General features: G+C 39.3%; 2 protein-coding genes across 9 annotated transcripts in view; one reads left to right on the top strand and one right to left on the bottom strand.

Annotated features, from left to right (window-relative positions):
- The window catches only part of LOC144579325 (uncharacterized), a 48168-nt gene that overhangs the window by 14002 nt on the left and 14049 nt on the right, over nucleotides 1-20117 (bottom strand). Inside the window, exon 3 of one of the 8 annotated variants that reach the window (XM_078349584.1) lies at nucleotides 4305-6474. The exons of the other annotated variants lie outside the window; for them this stretch is intronic. The gene's annotated coding sequence lies outside the window, so the exon portion shown is untranslated. Of the gene's footprint in view, nucleotides 1-4304; nucleotides 6475-20117 lie in introns of those variants that run through there. 8 annotated transcript variants of the gene reach the window in all.
- LOC128932203 (interferon alpha-5-like) lies at nucleotides 17526-18429 on the top strand. Its single transcript, XM_078349568.1, has one exon. The coding sequence runs from the start codon at nucleotides 17586-17588 to the stop codon at nucleotides 18150-18152; it is 567 nt and encodes a 188-aa protein (XP_078205694.1). The 5' UTR covers nucleotides 17526-17585; the 3' UTR covers nucleotides 18153-18429.

The raw sequence follows: 20117 nt of genomic DNA, 5'->3' as shown, positions 1-20117 counted from the left end.
TTATTATCATTCCAGTTCTCTGGTTTGATTAGTGGTATTTTTCCTGGAGGCTTAGTGCAAAGCTTGTTTCTGAAGCATCCCAATAGTTCAATGTTCAATGAGCATCAACATCTTTTTAATATCTGTTTACTCAACTAGTTTTACTTTCAACTAGAGTCTGCTAATACAACCAAATAAATATCTTCCAAACCTATGATCTCTCTCCTTTCATATAAATAACTATGTCCTGATGGGTTTACTTGACTCATTCCTACCATAAGGTACACATTCCAACTTCTACCCAGTTTTCAAAGGGCATCTGGAAAAGTACTTTTAATACGTGTTTTGTTACATCAATGCACGGCTTGAAACATTTCAATGTTTCCAACGATCATTTCCATGAATTATAATCCCCTAATTTCTTGCAAAGGTTTTTCTATAATGTAGCCTCTACTTCCTACTGAAACTTCTGCTCTCCTGTCTCCTTCTGTGCTGCCTCTCCTCCACCTCTGTGTACTTAAATCTTCCTTCAGTCCCTTGTTCGTACATCATCCCTCTGGCCACCAGTCGGAGTAGGAATTGGAGGTTATATTATAAAAGCTTTCATATTTGCTCCTCCCTGTTTCTGACACTTTGACCACCATGCCTTTACTTGGCTAGCTCCCGCAGATCCTTGAGATGCGAGCTTAGCAGTCACTAATTCTGGAAGCTTTCCCAGTCCCACACAAGTCCTACATGCTCCTAGAATCCTATACTTCCCCTATCACAGGCATTAGCACTACTTTCATTTGCTCACTTGCCCATATCCCACTAGACTAGAAGCTCTGTCATTTTCTGGAAGCAGGAAATATGTCTACTTTTTTCATTGTGCCTGGCACATTTCATAGTGTCAGCAAATAGAAAGTATATTCACTACTTGTTGTAGTTTCAAGTTAAATTATTCCATTATTTTAGTTTCTAGTTCATGCAACTGCTAAAATTGAATCAACAACCATTGGACATAACTTTTGCAGGAAACATAAGTAAAATTGAATTAGTTCCAGCTATAAAATCTGCCAAAGGGCTTTGTACATCTTTTTCATAGCCCTAGAAAGGGTTCCTACTGATTACTTACCCTGTAAGACGGGTCATCTTTGCCAGAGTGCTGCACTACAGAAATAACAGAGTTGTTTTATTTACCAATATATTCACTAAATAAGTGTATTTACTTGATATAGATATACTCAAAATATTTTATGAAGCAATGAAATAAATAAAACCAATTATGTTCTTTTTGAAATTGAAGGCAGATTCAAGGTTTAAGAACACTTTGTATCTTTTCAAGATGGTGAGTTAAGACCCAACATTTATAGTTAAGATTTAACTTCCTCCCATCCTCCACAAGCAAAAGAAACCAGAAGGCAAAACTGACCATATCTATAAAGAGAAAATTTGAAGACAAGTATCATGAGATACACTGTAATTTTTACAAACTAAAAATGTAATTTCCTTACATTCAAAAGTACTGTACAATTTCTTCTTATTGAAAAAGTCTAACAAAAATGACTCAATACATTTTATTACAGAAGCAGAAGAAAAGTCTTTGAATTGAACTTGAAGTGACATCTTAATAGAGACCCAATTGACCAAAATGAGGTTTATGTCTAAGTCTCTTCTTCAATCTTCTAAGTTCTCTGATAAGCCTACTAACACAGAGAAGTAACTTACTGATTTTTACTTCTTAATTACTGGTAAAACAATGTCCAATGTACAAATGGGCACAGCAGCTATGCACTTTCTTTTTCAGATAGAGACTGGTCCCTCAGGAATAACCTTTCACAGACAGGTTGGAGTTTTCCTACTGAAGGTCTCTTCCATTTTCTGTTCCAAAACAATCTTCCAGAGGTTGTAGCTACTGATCAAGCTCAATGAGGAATTTCAGCCCTTTGTGCTGAAAACATTGGAGATCTGCTGGGTCATCTCATGGATAATATTGATGACCTGAGCCTTTTGGAATTTGGTGTCATCCATCTGCTACAGGAGAACCTGAAAACATTCTTGTCCTTCAGACAGGAAGAAAAGGAAGATTCTGTCAACTTGGTGCAGAACTGTGAAGGTCTCTACTTCTGGCAAGCCAAGGTGCTGGGCCAGGTCATAGCTAAGGGTACAGAGAGAGCTGGAGAACATCATCCTCAGTGTCACTAGTGAATAGGCTGGCAGGGCCACTGGTGTGATGAGGCTGGCTGTGCCTTGTGAGCCTTCACCCAGCTTTCTCAGCACTTTCTTGTGGTGAGATTATTACATAACAAGGCTAGGATTTTCAGTTTTTGTATTTATCCCAATTTTGTTTCCATTTTGTTCACTTTCTATTCTATTTATGGATCTCAGATAATGTTATGACTTCAACAATTCTTTTGTATTATAATGGAAATTAAGCACTCAGAAAATGGCAGAAATCTCATCTAATAGGAGGTATTCATCTAAATAAGAACAAATGGGTTTTTTTGGTTTGTTTATTTATTTATTTATTTATTTGTGTTTTGAGATGAAGTCTCACTCTGTTGCCCAGGCTGGAGTGCAGTGGCATGATCTCGGCTCACTGCAACCTCCACCTCCCAGGTTCAGGCAATTCTCCTGCCTCAGCATCCTGAGTAGCTAGGATCACAGGCGTGTGCCACCACGCCTAGCTAATTTATGTATTTTTAGTAGAGACAAGGTTTCACCACGTTGGTCAGGCTGGTCTCGAACTCCTGACCTCGTGATCCACCTGCCTCAGCCTCCCACAGTGCTGGGATTACAGGCATGAGCCACCACCCCCAGCCGAGAACCAATGTTTAAATAAAAACCTGTCTGAGTCTCCATCTATTTCTCTTAAAATTCTAATAATGCTACTTAGAGGTTTTATCTTAGATGTAATTTTTACTTTCTTTTTTTTCTTTCTTCTTTCTCTTCCTTCTTTTCTTTTCTTTTTCTTGATAGAGTCTTCTTCTGCCATCCAGGTTAGAGTGCAATGGCATGATCGCTGTTCACTGCAACCTCTGCCTCCCAGGTTCAAGCAATTATCTTGCCTCAGCCTCCCAAGTAGCTGAGATTACAGGCACCTGCCACCATGCCAGGCTAGTTTTATTTTTATTTTTATTTTGTATTTTATTAGAGATGGGGTTTCACCAAGTGGCAAGGCTGATTTCGAACTCCTGACCTCAAGTTGTCCACCCACCTCACCTCCCAAAGTGCTAGGATACAGGCATGAGCCACTGTGCCCAGCCCATTTTTACTTATTAAATTGCACTGAATACATATTTCTTCACCTCTCTCCAACTGCCTTTTAAGGGCTAAGGCACTAGATTTGATTTCTTCCACGTTTCCTTAAAGGAGACACAATTTACAATCTACAGATAACAGAGCATAAAACTGGCATACCAAGGGTTAAGTCATCCAGTTGTCTTCATTCTGTCACTAAAAATGTGTTCACTGCATATATGTGACAAACAATGTGCTTGGCATTGTGGATTCAAGGATAATAAGACAGGATGATGACTGCCCTCCAGGGAGCAAAAGCTAGACATTAAAGACACAATTATGATTAATTAGCACTAGCATTCTCAGTGCAGCCAAGAGGAAGTACTGAGAGCGAATAAAGAGGGGAATTGGGAGGCAGTAGAGGGCTCTACTTTCTGACAAAATCTGTGACTCTTAGCAAGTCAAACATCAGATTTTCCTTTCCTCATTCGAAAAATTGAGATTATTTTAGTAGCTGTCATTTTAGAAACTGTAAAGATTAAATGAAATAAAATTTGGAAATTACTGGCTGAGAATCTGAACATAGTAAAATATAGTGATAGGGTTTGGCTGTGTCCCCACCCAAAACTCACCTTGAATTGTAGTAGTCCCCACATGGCAAGAGCAGAGCCAGGTGGAGATAATTGAATCATGGAGGTGGTTTCTCCCATACTGTTCTCGCGGCAGTGAATAAGTCTCCCAAGAATCGCTGGTTTTATAAATGGGTGTTCCCCTTCCTGCACAAGCTTTCTCTTGCCTGCCACCATGTAAGACCTATCTTTGCTCCTCATTGGCCGTCTGCCATGATTGTGAGGCCTCCCCAGCCATATGGAACTGTGAGTCAATTAAACCTCTTTTCTTCATAAATTATTCAGTCTTGGGTATCTCTTTATTAGCAGCTTGAGAACCCACTAATACAGATAGCAACCTTTAGTATAAATATAATCTATATAGTTCGCATTTGTAAACACCTAAGATTACAAACGTTTAAGTTTATAGTAGGGCGCCTTCCTCCTCCTGGCCTGGTGCACAGCGTTCCCAGCCCCGGGTGCTCCCAGGACCCGCCCTCTGGCCCCAGAGTCCAGTGTGTCCCCTTCCCCAAGCCTTCCACGCCCCAAGACCCCCACACAAACGGAATCCTGAAGATTAAACCCGTGTGATCTCGAGTCCATAAGCCCCAGAATCAACTGGTCCTTCTGTAAAAATAAGCCTCGCTGAAGTCTGTGTGGGGAATAAAGCCCCAAACCCAGGGGGAAAATCCGAAAATGAAAGGTGCCCTGCTGGCTACCTGAGGAGGATGTCTCGGGGGAGACCACGGTGGAGCTGCCTCCTCAGCAGCAAAGGAGATTTTATTACTCAGGTTGAAGCTGCACAAAGTTGACGCGATAAGCCTCAACGACGTTTCCCTGGGGCTGCGCGACGCCCCGAAACTCAAACCCGCCAAGAACGCGGTTCCCAAATCCTGGGTGTCAGGAAAGGCCATTGCGGCCCCTTGCTGCGGCCTTGGTGCACAGCGAGTGGCACTGCGCTCTTTGCGTAGCGGGCCCGGGTCCCCTCGCGGCAGGCTAGTGAATTTCTGAAATCGCAGCTGCCCTCATCTCCCTGCTTATGCGGGAGTCATCATGCTCATCTTCAGCGCCGCCTGCTGACTTAGCAAGACAAGCCTTGGGGCAATGACCAGAAAACAAGGAAGGCGGGAGGAAACCGCAGTGCTATTCACACAGCTGAAAATATCCCCTTTCAGTCGTGCCTCATGATAGAACCTACGGTTTCTAGGAAAAAAGAAGTATCACGCAAATCCAGAAGACAGGAGACATCCGTTTCCACCATCAGCAGCTCCTGCAGATCTTTAGCCTCTTCCCCAGGGAGGACACTTTGGTTGCTTGACATAAGATCCTCCTCGGTAAACGACTCTACAGCCTTGATCACAACCTGGAACAACTGCAGCTGACAAAAGTAAATTTCTACAAAAGTAGAAAATCTATCTAGTTCCTATTTGGGAATTGCTGTCAGGAAATATTTCCAAAGAATCATTACCTACGTGAAGTAAAGAGAATAAGGCCCCTGTGCCTGGGAGGTTGTCAGAGAGAAGACTGAAGTGTGTTTTTCCCTTGTTAACAATCCTCAAAGAAAAGACAGCAAATAAACAGGAAAGTTATTATATATTCATGAATCTCTCTAATCAATTACATTATCGTTTTCTGAGCCAAAAAAGCAATGTCATCTCAGATTTTTTAACCAGCTCAAAAAATCTGAAACCAGTCATTAGATTATATCAACATTATATTGTGTATCACAATTTTGCAAAAAATGTTTGCAGAAAACAACATGTATTATTTTCTTAAGTGATCACTTATAATTTTATTTATCTGCTTAAATATTTAAGGGGTACTTGCTGTTTCCTAAGTCAGAAATTCAATTTTTTATGGAAAAGTTTCTTCAGGATAGTATTTTAAAAGACTTTCGTCAGTTAGGTTGATGCTATCTGCTATAATAGATAAATAGAAAATAATTAGTAATTAGATCAACATGCAAATTCATCTTTCCTCCCCATAAAAGCTCAATGCAGAACTTCCTGCTCAGATGACTCTGGTTGGCTGTTTTCTGAAGATGATTCAGAGATCTGAGTACCTTGTATTTTGTGACTTTGCTATCTTCAACATATAACCCCAAATGTGGCTGTGGCGCTTGAGTCTATTTTAGTCAATTGCTAGATTAAACTATGGAACATCACATGGAGATGTTTTCTTAGGCCCAGATATTACAGGACAAAAATCTCTTTCAACCAAGTTAACTTGGTCTGGAATTATTCTCATAGAATACCAAGATGAAAAGAAGTTGTGAAAGGGAGTCCAGTTGGGTGATTAGTGGGAAAAGGAGGCAAGTTCTTTGAATAAGATTAATCTTTATTTTTATAATATTTGTACAAATGCAATTTTTAGGGGAAAAAAACAATATTTTTGCTATCATGCTCTATTAAAACATCTGTTCCAAAATCTGATTCCACAATTCAAACTCAGGGAAGTGGGCAAAGATGTCCTTCATTCGAGTTTATGGCATCATTGACTGTTTGAAAGAAGTATTTAAATTGGTTCCCAAAGGCATTGGCTAAAGTTTAAAAAAGGCCAAGAGTATGGGGATAAGGCCTGGGATCACTTGTAAAATTGAAATTCTTTCTTTGTTGTCTGAGGAGACAAGGAAACTATGCCAGGTATCTCTGCAGGTACTTGAAGACCACTGAAAAAAAAGTGGAGAGTGAATCTTCCATTTGTCCAAGTCATTATTTCTCATTCAGATATTCTGATTATTAAAAACTGAAGCTTGAAAATGATTCTACAATCAAGTGGCTGTTCTTTCTTTGAATATTCCACATAATTTTCAGTGAAAACTCCCCATGAAGAACCTTGAAGAATTTACAAAATATCTTTTATTTTCCTTTCAAATCATGTATCTAATATGTATTGGTATTATTCTTTCCTCTAGTATTATAGTGATTAATCTTTTTCATGAATATTGACTGAGTACCTGAAATGATAGGGATTGGGCAAAGGTGCCAGGGAACAAGTTTGGATAAGATGGTGTCTCTGCTCATAAATATCTTGTGGACCCATGATAAGCTATTCTAAAGAGAAAATGGGTCCGATAACTGAAGGTGACATCTCTGACAGCTAAAAGAATTATAACCATGCATAAAGAAGAATAACACTGCCAGGCAAAAACATCTGACAAAGACTCAAAATCCAAAATCTTTTTTTTCCACCTGAAGTGTCACCTTGAATTTTACATGCCAAATTTTGGAAATCAAACAGAAATGGACCCCGTTATCACATGGAAAATGGATGGAGCTAACAAGAAACAAATAATCGGATGGCGCTGTAGAAGCAACTCAGGATTGCAGCTCTCAGTGAAGACGCAGAGGGTGAGTTCGCGCCGCATTTCCAGACGGATCTTTGCTGCCCACAGAATGGGGAAATTCCCAGGTGTAAGAGAGACACGGGACGCCAGCACAGCTGTCTCAACTAGCACGGCCATTTCGGCTGGTGCCACAGCTCAGCAGCACGCCGCACAAAATTCACTGGTCTGGGTGCCCCGTTAAACCAGCAATGTGAAATTTGGGAGGGCAGATTAGCATATTCACATGATTAAACAGGACTTGGACAGTGAGCCAGGCCAGGAGATTCCCAGGAAGCGAACTGTGAGCCGGCGCAGTGGGTTGCTGCACGGGAAATCACACGGATCCTGGTGCCCTTTCAGCAGGTGACTGAAACACCTGGGAGAGAGTCAACCGTTCAACTTAAAAAAAAAAAGGGCTCTGAGGCAGGGAGCCAGGTGATCAGGCTCGACAGGTCCCACCATCACAGGGACAAACAAAATGGCGATTTGAAACACTCAGGGTTGAGAGTTTCACGGCAGGCACAGCTGAACCCAGGATGGTGCAGCTTGGTGGGGGAGGGACGTCCGCCATTACCAAGACATTCTGCCCTTACTGAGGTACTCTCCCATTGCTGACAGAGCCTGCTGTTGCCGAGGCAACCGGCCATAACAGAGAGACTCTGCCAACAAGGCGGAGCCCACGGCAGCAGGGCAGACCCCACGGCAGCAGGGCTGAGCCTCGGCAGGCAAATAGTGACTAAACTGCCTCCTAGCTGGGCAGGACAGTGCAACGGATACTCATAAATAAAGCCCTAACTCCCCAAGACACAGCATCTGAGGGAAAAAGGGGGTTTTATGAGTTCTGCTGCAGCAGACTTAAATGTACTTGCCTAGCAGCCCTGAATGTACAACGGAGCTCACAGCTCAGCACTTGAGCTCCTATAAAGCACAGACCATCTCCTCAAGCAGACCCCTGACCCCCATATACCCAAAGAGTCACCTCAAAAAGGACTGATCAGACTGACATTTGGTGGGCATCATTCTGGGACAAAAATAGCAGAAGAAACTGTTAGCATCCCTCACTGTTCTGCAGCTGCTACAGGTGTACCCCAGGCAAGTAGGGCCTGGAGTGGACCTCAGCAGTCTTACAGAAGAGGGGCTGGACTGTTAGAAGGAAAACCAAGAAACAGAAATACCTCATCATCAACAATCTGGGAATCCACTCAGAGACCCAATCGAAAAATCAGCAACTACTCAGATGACAGGTGGATAAATCCACAAAGATGGGAAGAAACCAGCGCAAAAAGGAGGAAAACACCCGAAACCAGAACACCTCACCTACTACAAAGGACCAAAACTCCTCACCAGCAAGGGAACAAAGCTGAATGGAGAATGAGTGTGATGGAATGACGGAATCAGACTTCAGAAGGTGGGTAATGAGAAACTTCTGTGAGCTAAAAGAACATGTTCTAAATCAATGCAAAGAAACCAAGAACCCTGAAAAAGGATTTGAAAAAAGATTTGAGGAAATGATAACAAGAATGGACAACTTAGAGAGGAATATGAATGAATTGAAGGAGCTGAAAAACACAACACGAGAAGTTTGCGAAGCATGCACAAGTTTCAACAGCTGAATTGACCAGCAGAAGAAAGGATATCAGAAGTCTAAGATCAACTCAATGAAATAAAATAAGAAGCCAAGATTAGAGAAAAAAGCACAAAAAGGAATGAAAAATGTCTCCAAGAAATGTGGGACTATGTGAAGAGACCTAATCTATGTTTGATAGGTGTGCCAGAATGTGATGAAGAGAATGAATCCAAGCTGGAAAATACTCTTCAGAATATTATCTAGGAGAATTTCCCCAACCTAGCAAGGCAGGCCAATATCCAAGTCCAGGAAACACAGAGAACACCACAAAGATATATTTTGCAAGAAGAGCAACCCCAAGGCACATAAATGTCAGATTCACCAGGGTTGAAATTAAGGAGAAAATGCTAAGGGCAGCCAGAGAGAAAGGTTGGGTTACCCACAAAGGGAAACCAATCTGACTCACAGCAGATCTCTCGGCAGAAACCCTACAAGCCGGAAGAGAGTGGGGGCCAATATTCAACATCCTTAAAGAAAAGATCTTTCAACCCAGAATTTCATATCCAGCCAAACTAAGCTTCATAAGTGAAGGAAAAATGAAATCCTTTGCGAACAAGAGGGTACTCAGAGATTTTGTCACCACTAGGCCTGCTTTGCAAGAGCTCCTGAAAGAGGCACTATGCATAGAAAGGAACAACAAGCACCAGCCATTTCAAAAACATACCAAATGTGAAAGAGCCTCAACAAAATGAAGAATCTGCATCAACTAACAGGCAAAACAGCCAGCTAGCATCAAAATGGCAGTATCAAATTCACACATAACAATATTAACCCTAAATGTAAATGGGCTAAATGCACCAATCAAAAGACACAGACTGGCAAATTGGATAAAAAGCCAAAACCCATCGGTGTGCCATATCCAGGAAACCACCAAAAAAAAAAAAAAAAAACCGGAGTTGCAGTTCTCATCTCTGATAAAATAGACTTTAAAGCAACAAAGATCAAAAGAGACAAAGAGGGACATTACATAATGGTAAAAGGATTGATGTAACAAGAAGAGTTAACGATCCTAAATATATACATATCAAATACAGGAGCACCCAGATACATAAGGCAAGTTCTTAACGACTTACAAAGAGACTTGGACTCCCACACAATAATAGTGGGAGACTTTAACCCTCCACTGTCAATATTAGACAGATCAACGAGACAGAAAATTAACAAGGATACCCAGGGCTTGAACTCAGACCTGGAACAAGCAAACCTGATAGACATCTACAGAACTTTCCACCCCAAATCCACAGAATATACATTCTTCTCAGCACCACATCACACCTACTCTAAAATTGACCACATAATTGGAAGTAAAGCACTCCTTCAGCAAATGCAAAACAATGGAAATCATAACAAACAGTCTCTCAGACCATAGTGCAATCAAGTTAGCACTCAGAATCCAGAAACTAACTCAGAACCTCACAGCTTCATGGAAACTGAACAACTAGCTCTTGAATGTGGATTGGATAAACAATGAAATGAAGGCAGAAACAAATAAGTTTTTCGAAACCAAAGAGAAAAAAAACACAACATATCAGAATTTCTGGGACACATTTAAGCAGTCTCTTGAGGAAAATATATAGCAAAAGTGCCCACGTAAGAAGAGTGGAGAGATCCAAAATTCACACCCTATCGTCTAAATTGAAAGAGCTAGAGGAGCAAGATCAAAAAAACTCAAAACCTAGCAGAAGACAAGAAATAACTAAGATCAGAGAAGAACTGAGGAGATAGAGACATGGAAAACCCTTCGAAAGAATCAATAAATCCAAGAGCTGATTTTTCGAAAAGATCAACAAAATAGACAGACCACTAGCCAGAATGATAAAAAAAAAAGAGAGAGAACAACCAAATAGATGCAATAAAGAACGATGAAGGGGAAATCATCACAGATTCCACAGAAATTCAAACCATCATCAGAGAATATTACAAACAACTCTATGCAAATAAACTAGTAAACCTGAAAGAAATGGATAAATTCCTGGACACTTGCCTCCTCCCAAGCCTAAACCAGGAGGAAGCTGAAACTATGAATAGACCAATAACAAGGTCTGAAGTCAAGGCAGCAATTAATAGCTTACCACACAAAAAGAAGCCCAGGTCCAGATGGGTTCACAGTCAAATTCTACCAGACACACAAAGAGGAACTGGTACCATTCCTTCTGAAACTATTCCAAATAATCCAAAAAGAAGGAATCCTTCCCAATTCCTTTTATGAGACCAACATCATCCTGATACCAAAACCCAGCAGAGACTAAACAAGAAAAGAAAACTTCAGGCCAATATCCATGATGAACATAGATGCAAAAATCTTCAATAAAATACTGGCAAGCCAATTGCAACAGCACATCAAAAGCTTATCCATCATGATCAAATAGGATTCATCCCGGGGATGCAAGGCCGGTTCAACATATGCAAGTCTATAAACGTAATTCATCACATAAACAGAACCAAAAACAAAAACCACATGATTATCTCAATTGATGCAGAGAAGGCCTTTGACAAAATTCAAAAGCCCTTTATGCTAAAAACCCTCAATAAACTCGGTATTGATGGAACGTATCTCAAAATAATAAAAGCTATTTATGACAAACCAACAGCCAATATCATACTGAATGGGCAAAAACTGGAAGCATTCCCTTTGAAATCCGGCACTAGACAAGGATGCCCTCTCTCACCACTTCTATTCAATATAGTACTGGAAGACCTAGCCAGAGCAAACAGGCAAAAAAAAGAAATGAAGGGTATTCAAATAGGAAAGGAGGAAGCCAAATTGTCTCTATTTGCAGATGACATGATAGTATATCTAGAAGACCCCATCGTCTCAGCCCAAAAACTCCTGAAACTGATAAGCAACTTCAGCATAGTCTCAGGATATAAAATCAATGTGCAAAAATCACAAGCATTCCTATACACCAATAACGGACTTAAAGAGAGCCAAATCAAGAACGAACTGCCATTCACAATTGCTACAAAGAGAATCAAATACCTAGAAATACAACTTACAAGGAACGTAAGGGACCTCTTCAAGGAGAACTACAAACCACTGCTCAACAAAATAAGAGAGGATACAAACAGATGGAGAAATATTCCATGTTCATGGTTAGGAAGAATCGGTATTGTGAAAATGGCCATACTGCCCAAAGTAATTTACAGATTCAATGCTATCCCCATCAAGCTACCATTGACTTTCTTCACAAAACTGGAAAAAAACACCTTGAACTTCATATGAAACCAAAAGAGAGCCTGCATAGCCAAGTCAATTCTAAGCAAAAAGAACACAGCGGGGGGCATCACAGTACCAGACTTCAAACTATACTACAAGGCTACAGTAATCAAAATGGTACTGGTACCAAAACAGAGATATAGACCAATCAACAGAACAGAGGCCTCAGAGGTGACACAACATATGTACAACCATCCAATCTTTGACAAATCTGACAAAAACAAGCAATGGGGAAAGGATTCCCTGTTTAATAAATGGTGTTGGGAAAACTGGCTACTCATGTGCAGAAAGCAGAAACTGGACCCCTTCCTAACACCTTACACTAAAATTAACTCCAGATGGATTAAAGACTTAAACATAAGACCTGGCACCATAAAAACCCTAGAAGAAAACCTAGGCAAAACCATTCAGGACATAGGAGTAGGCAAGGACTTCATGACCAAAACACCAAAAGCATTCATAACAAAAGCCAAAATAGACAAATGGGACCTAATCAAACTCTACAGCTTCTGCATGGCAAAAGAAACAGTCACTAGAGTGAATCGGCCACCAACAGAATGGGAAAAAAATTTTGCAGTGTACCCATCTGACAAAGGGCGGATATTTAGAATTTACAAAGAACTCAAACAGATTTACAAAAAAAAAAAAAAAAACAACAACAAACAAGCCCTTCCAAAAATGGGCAAAGGATATGAACAGACACTTTACAAAAGAAGACATACATCAGGCCAACAAACATATGAAAAAATGCTCATCATCACTGGTCATAAGAGAGATGCAAATCAAAACCACATTGAGATACCATCTCACACCAGTTAGAATGGCAATCATTAAAAAATCTGGAGACAACAGATGCTGGAGAGGATGTGGAGAAATAGGAACACTTTTACACTGCTGGGAATGTAAATGAGTTCAACCATTGTGGAAGACAGTGTGGCGAGTCCTCAAGAACCTAGAAATAGAAATTCCATTTGACCCAGCAATCCCATTACTGGGTATATATCCAAAGGACTATAAATCATTCTACTATAAGGACACATGCACACGAATGTTCATTGCAGCACTGTTTACAATAGCAAAGACCTGGAACCAACCCAAATGCCCACTGATGATAGACTGGACTGGGAAAATGTAGCACATTTACACCATGGGATATTATGCAGCCATCAAAAATGATGAGTTCCTGTCCTTTGTAGGGACATGGATGAAACTGGGTAACATCATTCTCAGCAAACTGACACAAGAACAGAAAATGAAACACCGCATATTCTCACTCATAGGCGGGTGATGAACAATGAGAACACATGGACAAAGGGAAGGGAGTACTACACACTGGGGTCTATTGGAGGGAATAGGGGAGGGACAGCGGGGGGGAGCTGGGGAGGGATAGCATGGGGAGAAATATCAAATGTGGGTGAAGGGGAGGAAGTCAGCAAAACACACTGCCATGTGTGTACCTATGCAACTATCTTACATATTCTGCACATATACCCCAAAACCTAAAACGCAATAAAAAATTAAAAGAAAAGAAGCAAATAATCATTCATTTTTTTGTGTGTGTGAGGAGAATCTTTTTTAAAAATCACTGAATAAGGCTACATAATTATCACATTTTTAAGACACACCAAAAAAAATGAAAGGCCAAATGGAAGGAGCAAAGGCATAGTTTTCTCCAATTCTATGCCCATTTTTACCAGACATCTTTCCATCTAGACAAACACATTTTTTTTACCAACACCTTTTCTTTAGTTCACTACATATATTGCCCATCATGTTTGCACAGTTTCTCAAAACGAGTGGGAAAATTAACTCAGTAGCAAACTCTGCTGGCCTGCAACATAAATGGCATCAACCACCTGGCAAGTCAGGTGACTCAGAGACTTTGGCATCACAGTCCTCCTCCTATAATACACTTGACTCTCCTCATTTCTCCAGAAGTACTTCCATTCCCACCTTCAATCCCTTTAGCGAGCCCTTCTAGATGTGGACTCCCTGAGCTCTGAGCATTAGCTCATTGGTTTAGTTCTGACTTAGCTCTGGCCTCTAGCTCGTCATGACGTAGCTTAGACTTGTGCTAAGATAAAATCTAAAGCCTTAAGGATATATGAATAAAAGGATAGAAATATACAGAGTTGGCCGGGCGCGGTGGCTCAAGCCTGTAATCCCAGCACTTTGGGAGGCCGAGGCAGGTGGATCAAAAGGTCAAGAGATGGAGACCATCCTGGTCAACATGGTGAAACCCCATGTCTACTAAAAAATATACAAAAAATTAGCTGGGCATGGTGGCGCGTGCCTGTAATCCCAGCTACTCAGGAGGCTGAGGCTTGAGAATTGCCTGAACCCAGGAGGTGGAGGTTGCGGTGAGCCGAGATCGCACCATTGCACTCCAGCGTGGGTAACAAGAGCGAAACTCCATCTCAAAAAAAAAAAGAAATATACAGAGTTTTACAGAGTTGTTTATAAATATATTACTAGGGTGAACAAAGAATTTTGCAACTACATTCAAGTTTATGAATATATGTTCTCAAGAAAACAAAACTAGTATATAATATGTAAATAAATTGGGGACCATCTTCATTATAATGTAACATATCAGGCATAGACAAATAGAGCTTTTCAGTGAAAGACAGGGTGAGGGAGCTGAAAAGAAAGACCATGGCTTTCTTTATATAGAACTCTACTAAGAAAACATTCATCAGGGTCTAGAAAACAGCTCTAGTTCTTATGGCCAGAAATAATTCCCAGGGAGCATGTAAGAACTGAGGACTTAGAGTCAGACGTTTTGAGTTCCAACTGTGGCTCCACAACTCAATAGCTCCCTGTGCTTCTGTGTTTTCCTTTTGTAAAAGGGGACAATAGTACAACCTATCCATGTCTGCTCTGGTCACCCATGTCTCTAGCAACTGAACAGGGATGGGCACATAGTAGATGTTCAATAAATATGAAAAATGAGTGTATTTCTCTTTGAATGAAGTGAAAATAGTTTTTGTAAGTGCTAAGAACAATATCTGATTGATAAGAAATACAATCAAATTTAGTAACTTTTTATTCTTAGTGTTATCATTATTGTCCTTTTTATTAAGTCAAGAGAAGTTTCCTTTGAAATCATCTATTTCCTGGCTTCTTATTAGAGAGGTACATTAGAGTTCTCTAGAGGGACAGAATTATTTAATTGGATGTATTTACATATAAAAAGGAGTTTATTAAGGAGAATTGACTCACATGACCACAAGGTAAAGACCTACCATAGGCTGTCTGCAGGTTGAGGAGCAAGGAAGCCAGTGGTGGATCAGTCCAAGTTCCAAAACCTCAGAAATAGAGAAGTCGGCACTGCAGCCTTTAGTGTGTGGCCAAAGGCCTAAGAGCCCCTAGAAAATCACTGGTGTAACTCCAAGAATCCAAAAGCTGAAGAACTTAGAGCTGATTTTGAGGGCAGGAAGCATCCATCACGGGAGAAAGATGAACGCCAGAAGACTCAGCAAGTCTCCTCTTCCATCTTCTCCTGCCTGCTTCATTCTAGCCATACTGGCAGCTGCTTACTTAGATGGTGCTCACCGTGATTGACAGTGGGTCTGCCTCTCACAGTCCACTGGCTCAAATATTAATCTCCTTTGGCAATACCCTCACAGACACACCTAGGAACAATACTTTGAATCCTTCAATTCCATCAAGTTGACACTCAATATTAAACATTACAATATACAACATGAAAAATACTGATCTTCAGAGTTCATCTATCTACTAGTAGAGAACTTGAGACAATTATACTTGTCCATTCTACAGTGAGAATATTGTGCTCTCACACATTTGCCTTCCTATTGCACAACGTCTTATGTTTGGTTCATCACCCTCAACTGTCTAGTAAGGCTGAATTCACTAAAGCTGCAAACACCCCCCTGGACCAGCAATGATTACTTTTCATTGAGCTCATGCCCATTTGCTACCTTTGATCTACATCTCTTCCACCATTTTGCTTCTGCTGTCCCCCACTCATTAATGTCCATCTAATTTGGGCTGACTATCTAAGCTATATTTCCTTAGTTTTTTTCTCCAGTGGGATATTACTTTCCTTCCTATCTTTTTATCACATTTAGATAGATAGTTGTTTTCTTTTTATCCTTATTTATTAAGATACAAAAAGCAACAACTTTTGTTTTCAATGAAAAGGAAAATGGGAAAGACATTTGGTGTCTTGCATGCTATGTAAACAATGGTACACCTAATTTACTTATCATATTTAGATATTATTATTGACCTTAGGTAACAGATGGCTTTTTTAAATTTCATAAGAATGAACTAGAATTCAAATGTCCCCAGCTTCTTTGGGAAACCTGAACATTAATGCAAAAATTGTTTTGAAAAATGAAATTGATGTTTTCTCAATTGTGTATTTTTATTGGGGATGATATTGCTCCTAAGGGTACAAACCTTAGTTCTTGCCATGTGAACAAATTGTAGATAGTACATTCACTTATGGCCCCTGAATGCCAAACTCTAACAAAACCTCATCCTTTAGTATTTATTTTCTTTCACTTGGTTTTCTTGTGTATCACATGAAAATCATTGACATTGAGTTCATGGAAGATACGAAAAATGTATGTGAGATCAGTGCTACAAACCAACGTGAAATAGATGGTTGTCACTGGTGGACTTTCTCTCCTCTATGTGCTTAAGCACATACCATGTGATGTGGTCTCCATTGGCATATGAATAGGCTGCCACTGGCTGTCTGGGTATATAGCTTATGTTTGATCCTCAGTATTTTCAAGTGTATTATATGCTTTTATACAAATACTTTGTATTTTATTATTATATTGTATAAAAGTTTTCAAACATTAGTACTTACAGCAAGTGCTGAAAAAAAGTGTTGACTGTACCTTGATAAAAATTTAGCAGTTAGTGAAGGTAAAAATTATTTTTTATATAAAGCAAATCTAAATGTTAAGTAAAATAAATTAAATATTACAGAAATAATTTAATTTCAAAGAGCCCCTTAGCAGTTTTTTTGAGATTTTTATTGTATTGATATTACATATTTTTTATATATATTTTTACTAGATTGGTATATATATTTTTATGTATTATAACTTTACATGTTTCAGTTGATGCATTAATATTTACACAGGTATACTAGAAGTCACTCAGCAAATACTTTTCATAAAGTTCAATGTCAATAGCTTTTAAATTTAACTTTTAGCATAAAATTTTTCTTATTATTAATGCTGCATTGCATAAAGAAGTAAACTGTCCACTTCATTTTTTATGTATAAGGCATGGATAGACATACAGTACATCCATATATACATATAATATATCTGTGTTATTAAATTATCAGAAGGGGTTTACTTGGAAAAAAAATTATCAAATAGGACTCTGGAGGCTGAGAAAGGGAACACAGTAATGAAAAGGAAACTGGTTGAGAAACACTTCCCCAAGCCCATATAGAAAGTGCATAAAGGGAAGCAAAAAGAAAAAGTAGAAAAAAATGGAGTTGTGTTCAGAAAATGGAAAGTAGTATGTTCCCTTTATAAGGCTGCATACAAAGCAAAGTCTTCAGAGATCCCAGAGCCAGAGGTTGAGTCATCCATCTGAACCAGCTCAGCAGCATCTATGATGGTCTTGCCCTTACATTTACTGGTGGCCCTTGTGGTGCTCAGCTACAAGTCATTCAGCTCTCTGGGCTGTGATCTGCCTCAGAACCACAGCTTGGGTAACAGGAGGGCCTTGGTGCTCCTGGCACAAATGAGAAGAATCTCTCCTTTCTCCTGCCTGAAGGACAGACATGACTTTGGATTACCCCAGAAGGAGTTTGATGGCAGCCAGCTCCAGAAGGCTCGAGCCATTTTTGTCCTCCATGAGATGATCCAGCAGACCTTCAACCTCTTCAGCACAAACGATTCATCTGCTGCTTGGGATGAGACCCTCCTAGAAAAATTCTACACTGAACTTTACAAGCAGCTGAATGACTTGGAAGCCTGTGTGATGGAGAGCATTGGAGTGGAAGGGACTCCCCTGATGAATGTGGACTCCATCCTGGCTGTGAGGAAATACTTCCAAAGAATCACTCTCTATCTGACGGAGAAGAAACACAGCCCTTGTGCCTGGGAGGTTGTCAGAGCAGAAATCATGAGATCCTTCCTCTTCATCAATCAACTTGCAAAAAAGATTGAAGACTAAGGAATGAGACTTGGTGCAACATGCAAATGATTCTTATAGACTAATACAGCAGCTGACACTTCCACAAGTTGTGCCACTTCAAAGACTCTTGTTTCTGCTATAACCATGCCGTGAGTTGAATTAACTGTGTCAAGTGTTTTCAGGAGTGTTAAGCGACATCCTGTTGAGCTGTATGGGCACTAGCCCCTTACAGATGGCCATACTGATGGATCTGTCATCTATTTATTTAAATATTTATTTATTTCACTATTTATATGTTAGTTTTTCATCTATGTATTTAAATATTTATTTATTTCACTACTTATATAAGTTAAATTAGTTTTGTTCTTATCTCATGTGAACTTTCACATTGTGAATTGTGTAACAAATTATGTTCTTTATATTTATTATTTCACCTTGTTTATTAAATTTTTACTATGAAATATTCTTTATTTGTCCTTTAAAATTGAACTCCAACCCTGGTTGTAAAACCTGATTAAAGAATGGATGGTACAATTCCTTTATCCATCCTTATTACATTCAAAATATAAGTAAAAATTAACTTTGTCTAAATTAGGTTGTATATTGCCCTCAAGATAGCTAGGTGAACATAACAAATACAATTCCTGCTCTCTTGTATCTTTGGTTTTTGTAGGGAAAGAAACTTAAAAGCATTAATCATACGTAGTATCAGCCATGTCAAATGTGTTAATGAGAAGGAAGAACCAATGAATTTGTCTCCCCACAAGGTAGACCAAGGCATGTGAGGAAATAAAAATAAACCCAGAAATATCTTCTATATGCTGACTGGTTGACATCTAAGCATAAATGTGCACTGCCAGATGGATATAAGAGTTTGCTATTTATAAGGAATGCAATTGCTGGAGGTTCATATGTGGTAACTGAAAGCCCAAAAATGAAGGAGCTCATGTGTGGAGAGAGTGTAGAGGGAGAAAATGGCTTAAACATGATTCTGAGGACCTCCCACAGTTAAGAAAGGAAAGAGAAGAGCCCCAAAGGAAAGAGATGGAAAGGCCACACATTAGAAGGACAACAGGTGAAAATACTAGGGAAAAAGGTTGATTTAAGAAAATAATGTTCTGAAAAGAGTAATCAGTAGATTCGCAGAAGGTGTAAGTTGAAACTGTCCACTCCCTTGGGAAAACAGATGGCACTGGCAACCTTATGAGAGTTGTTATGGTAAAAGAAGTCAGAGAAAACCGTATTGTAGCAGGTAGGAGTATAAATAAAAGAAATTAGTGACTCTGAAGGGGACAACAAATAGACTGTAATGGGGAAAAGATTGTGAGTTACATTTTCAGGGCATAGTATTTCCTTTTCTCAATATATTTTTCTGGATAGATTTCATGTAACTGATGTACTAGCAAACCATATTAATATATGTAATATATTTATTTTTAATCATATATCATATACATTAACAATGTATTATTGTTTTATTTAATACTACTTTAATATCAGTAAGCTGCCTAGCTTATATTAATTTGCTAGGGAGTAATAGATAACTAATTCAATCCTTCACCAAATTGATTAATGATGATAACATAATGACACCTGGAAGTACTGGCCTTATAAGTTGTTACTTAACTTACACTGTTGTCACACTGGTTCACTACAGTTTTGCTGCAACTTTATAATCCATCTTAATTTCTTAGTGCTAGGTATGACAAGAATTCTTTGTTCTAAGTGAGAAAATCCTGACAGCACACTTTATCTCATTAACTTGCCATCAGAGTCTCTGTAGCTATATCCTGTTTCATACGAAAAAGTTAGAAATTTGTGTACATTATAAAATAACCACCATTTTAAAAATCGAACTATTTCTTATGAGCATATAATTATACACCAAGAATTCTCTTACTGATTTAAAATTTAGTATCACTGTCAGTTCTTCATTCCATCAAAATCTTATTAGTTTGTAATATGACATTTTTCATTGGATTTCTGCCTTTATTATTTTAAAAT

Source organism: Callithrix jacchus, chromosome 1 (genome assembly GCF_049354715.1).
Source record: "Callithrix jacchus isolate 240 chromosome 1, calJac240_pri, whole genome shotgun sequence".
Classification (NCBI taxonomy): domain Eukaryota; kingdom Metazoa; phylum Chordata; class Mammalia; order Primates; family Cebidae; genus Callithrix; species Callithrix jacchus.
This window is presented reverse-complemented; position numbering and strand designations above follow the sequence as displayed.

Coding starts and splice junctions, on each gene's coding strand:
- LOC128932203 (XM_078349568.1), top strand. CDS start 17,586: ATGATGGTCTTGCCCTTACATTTACTGGTGGCCCTTGTGGTGCTCAGC.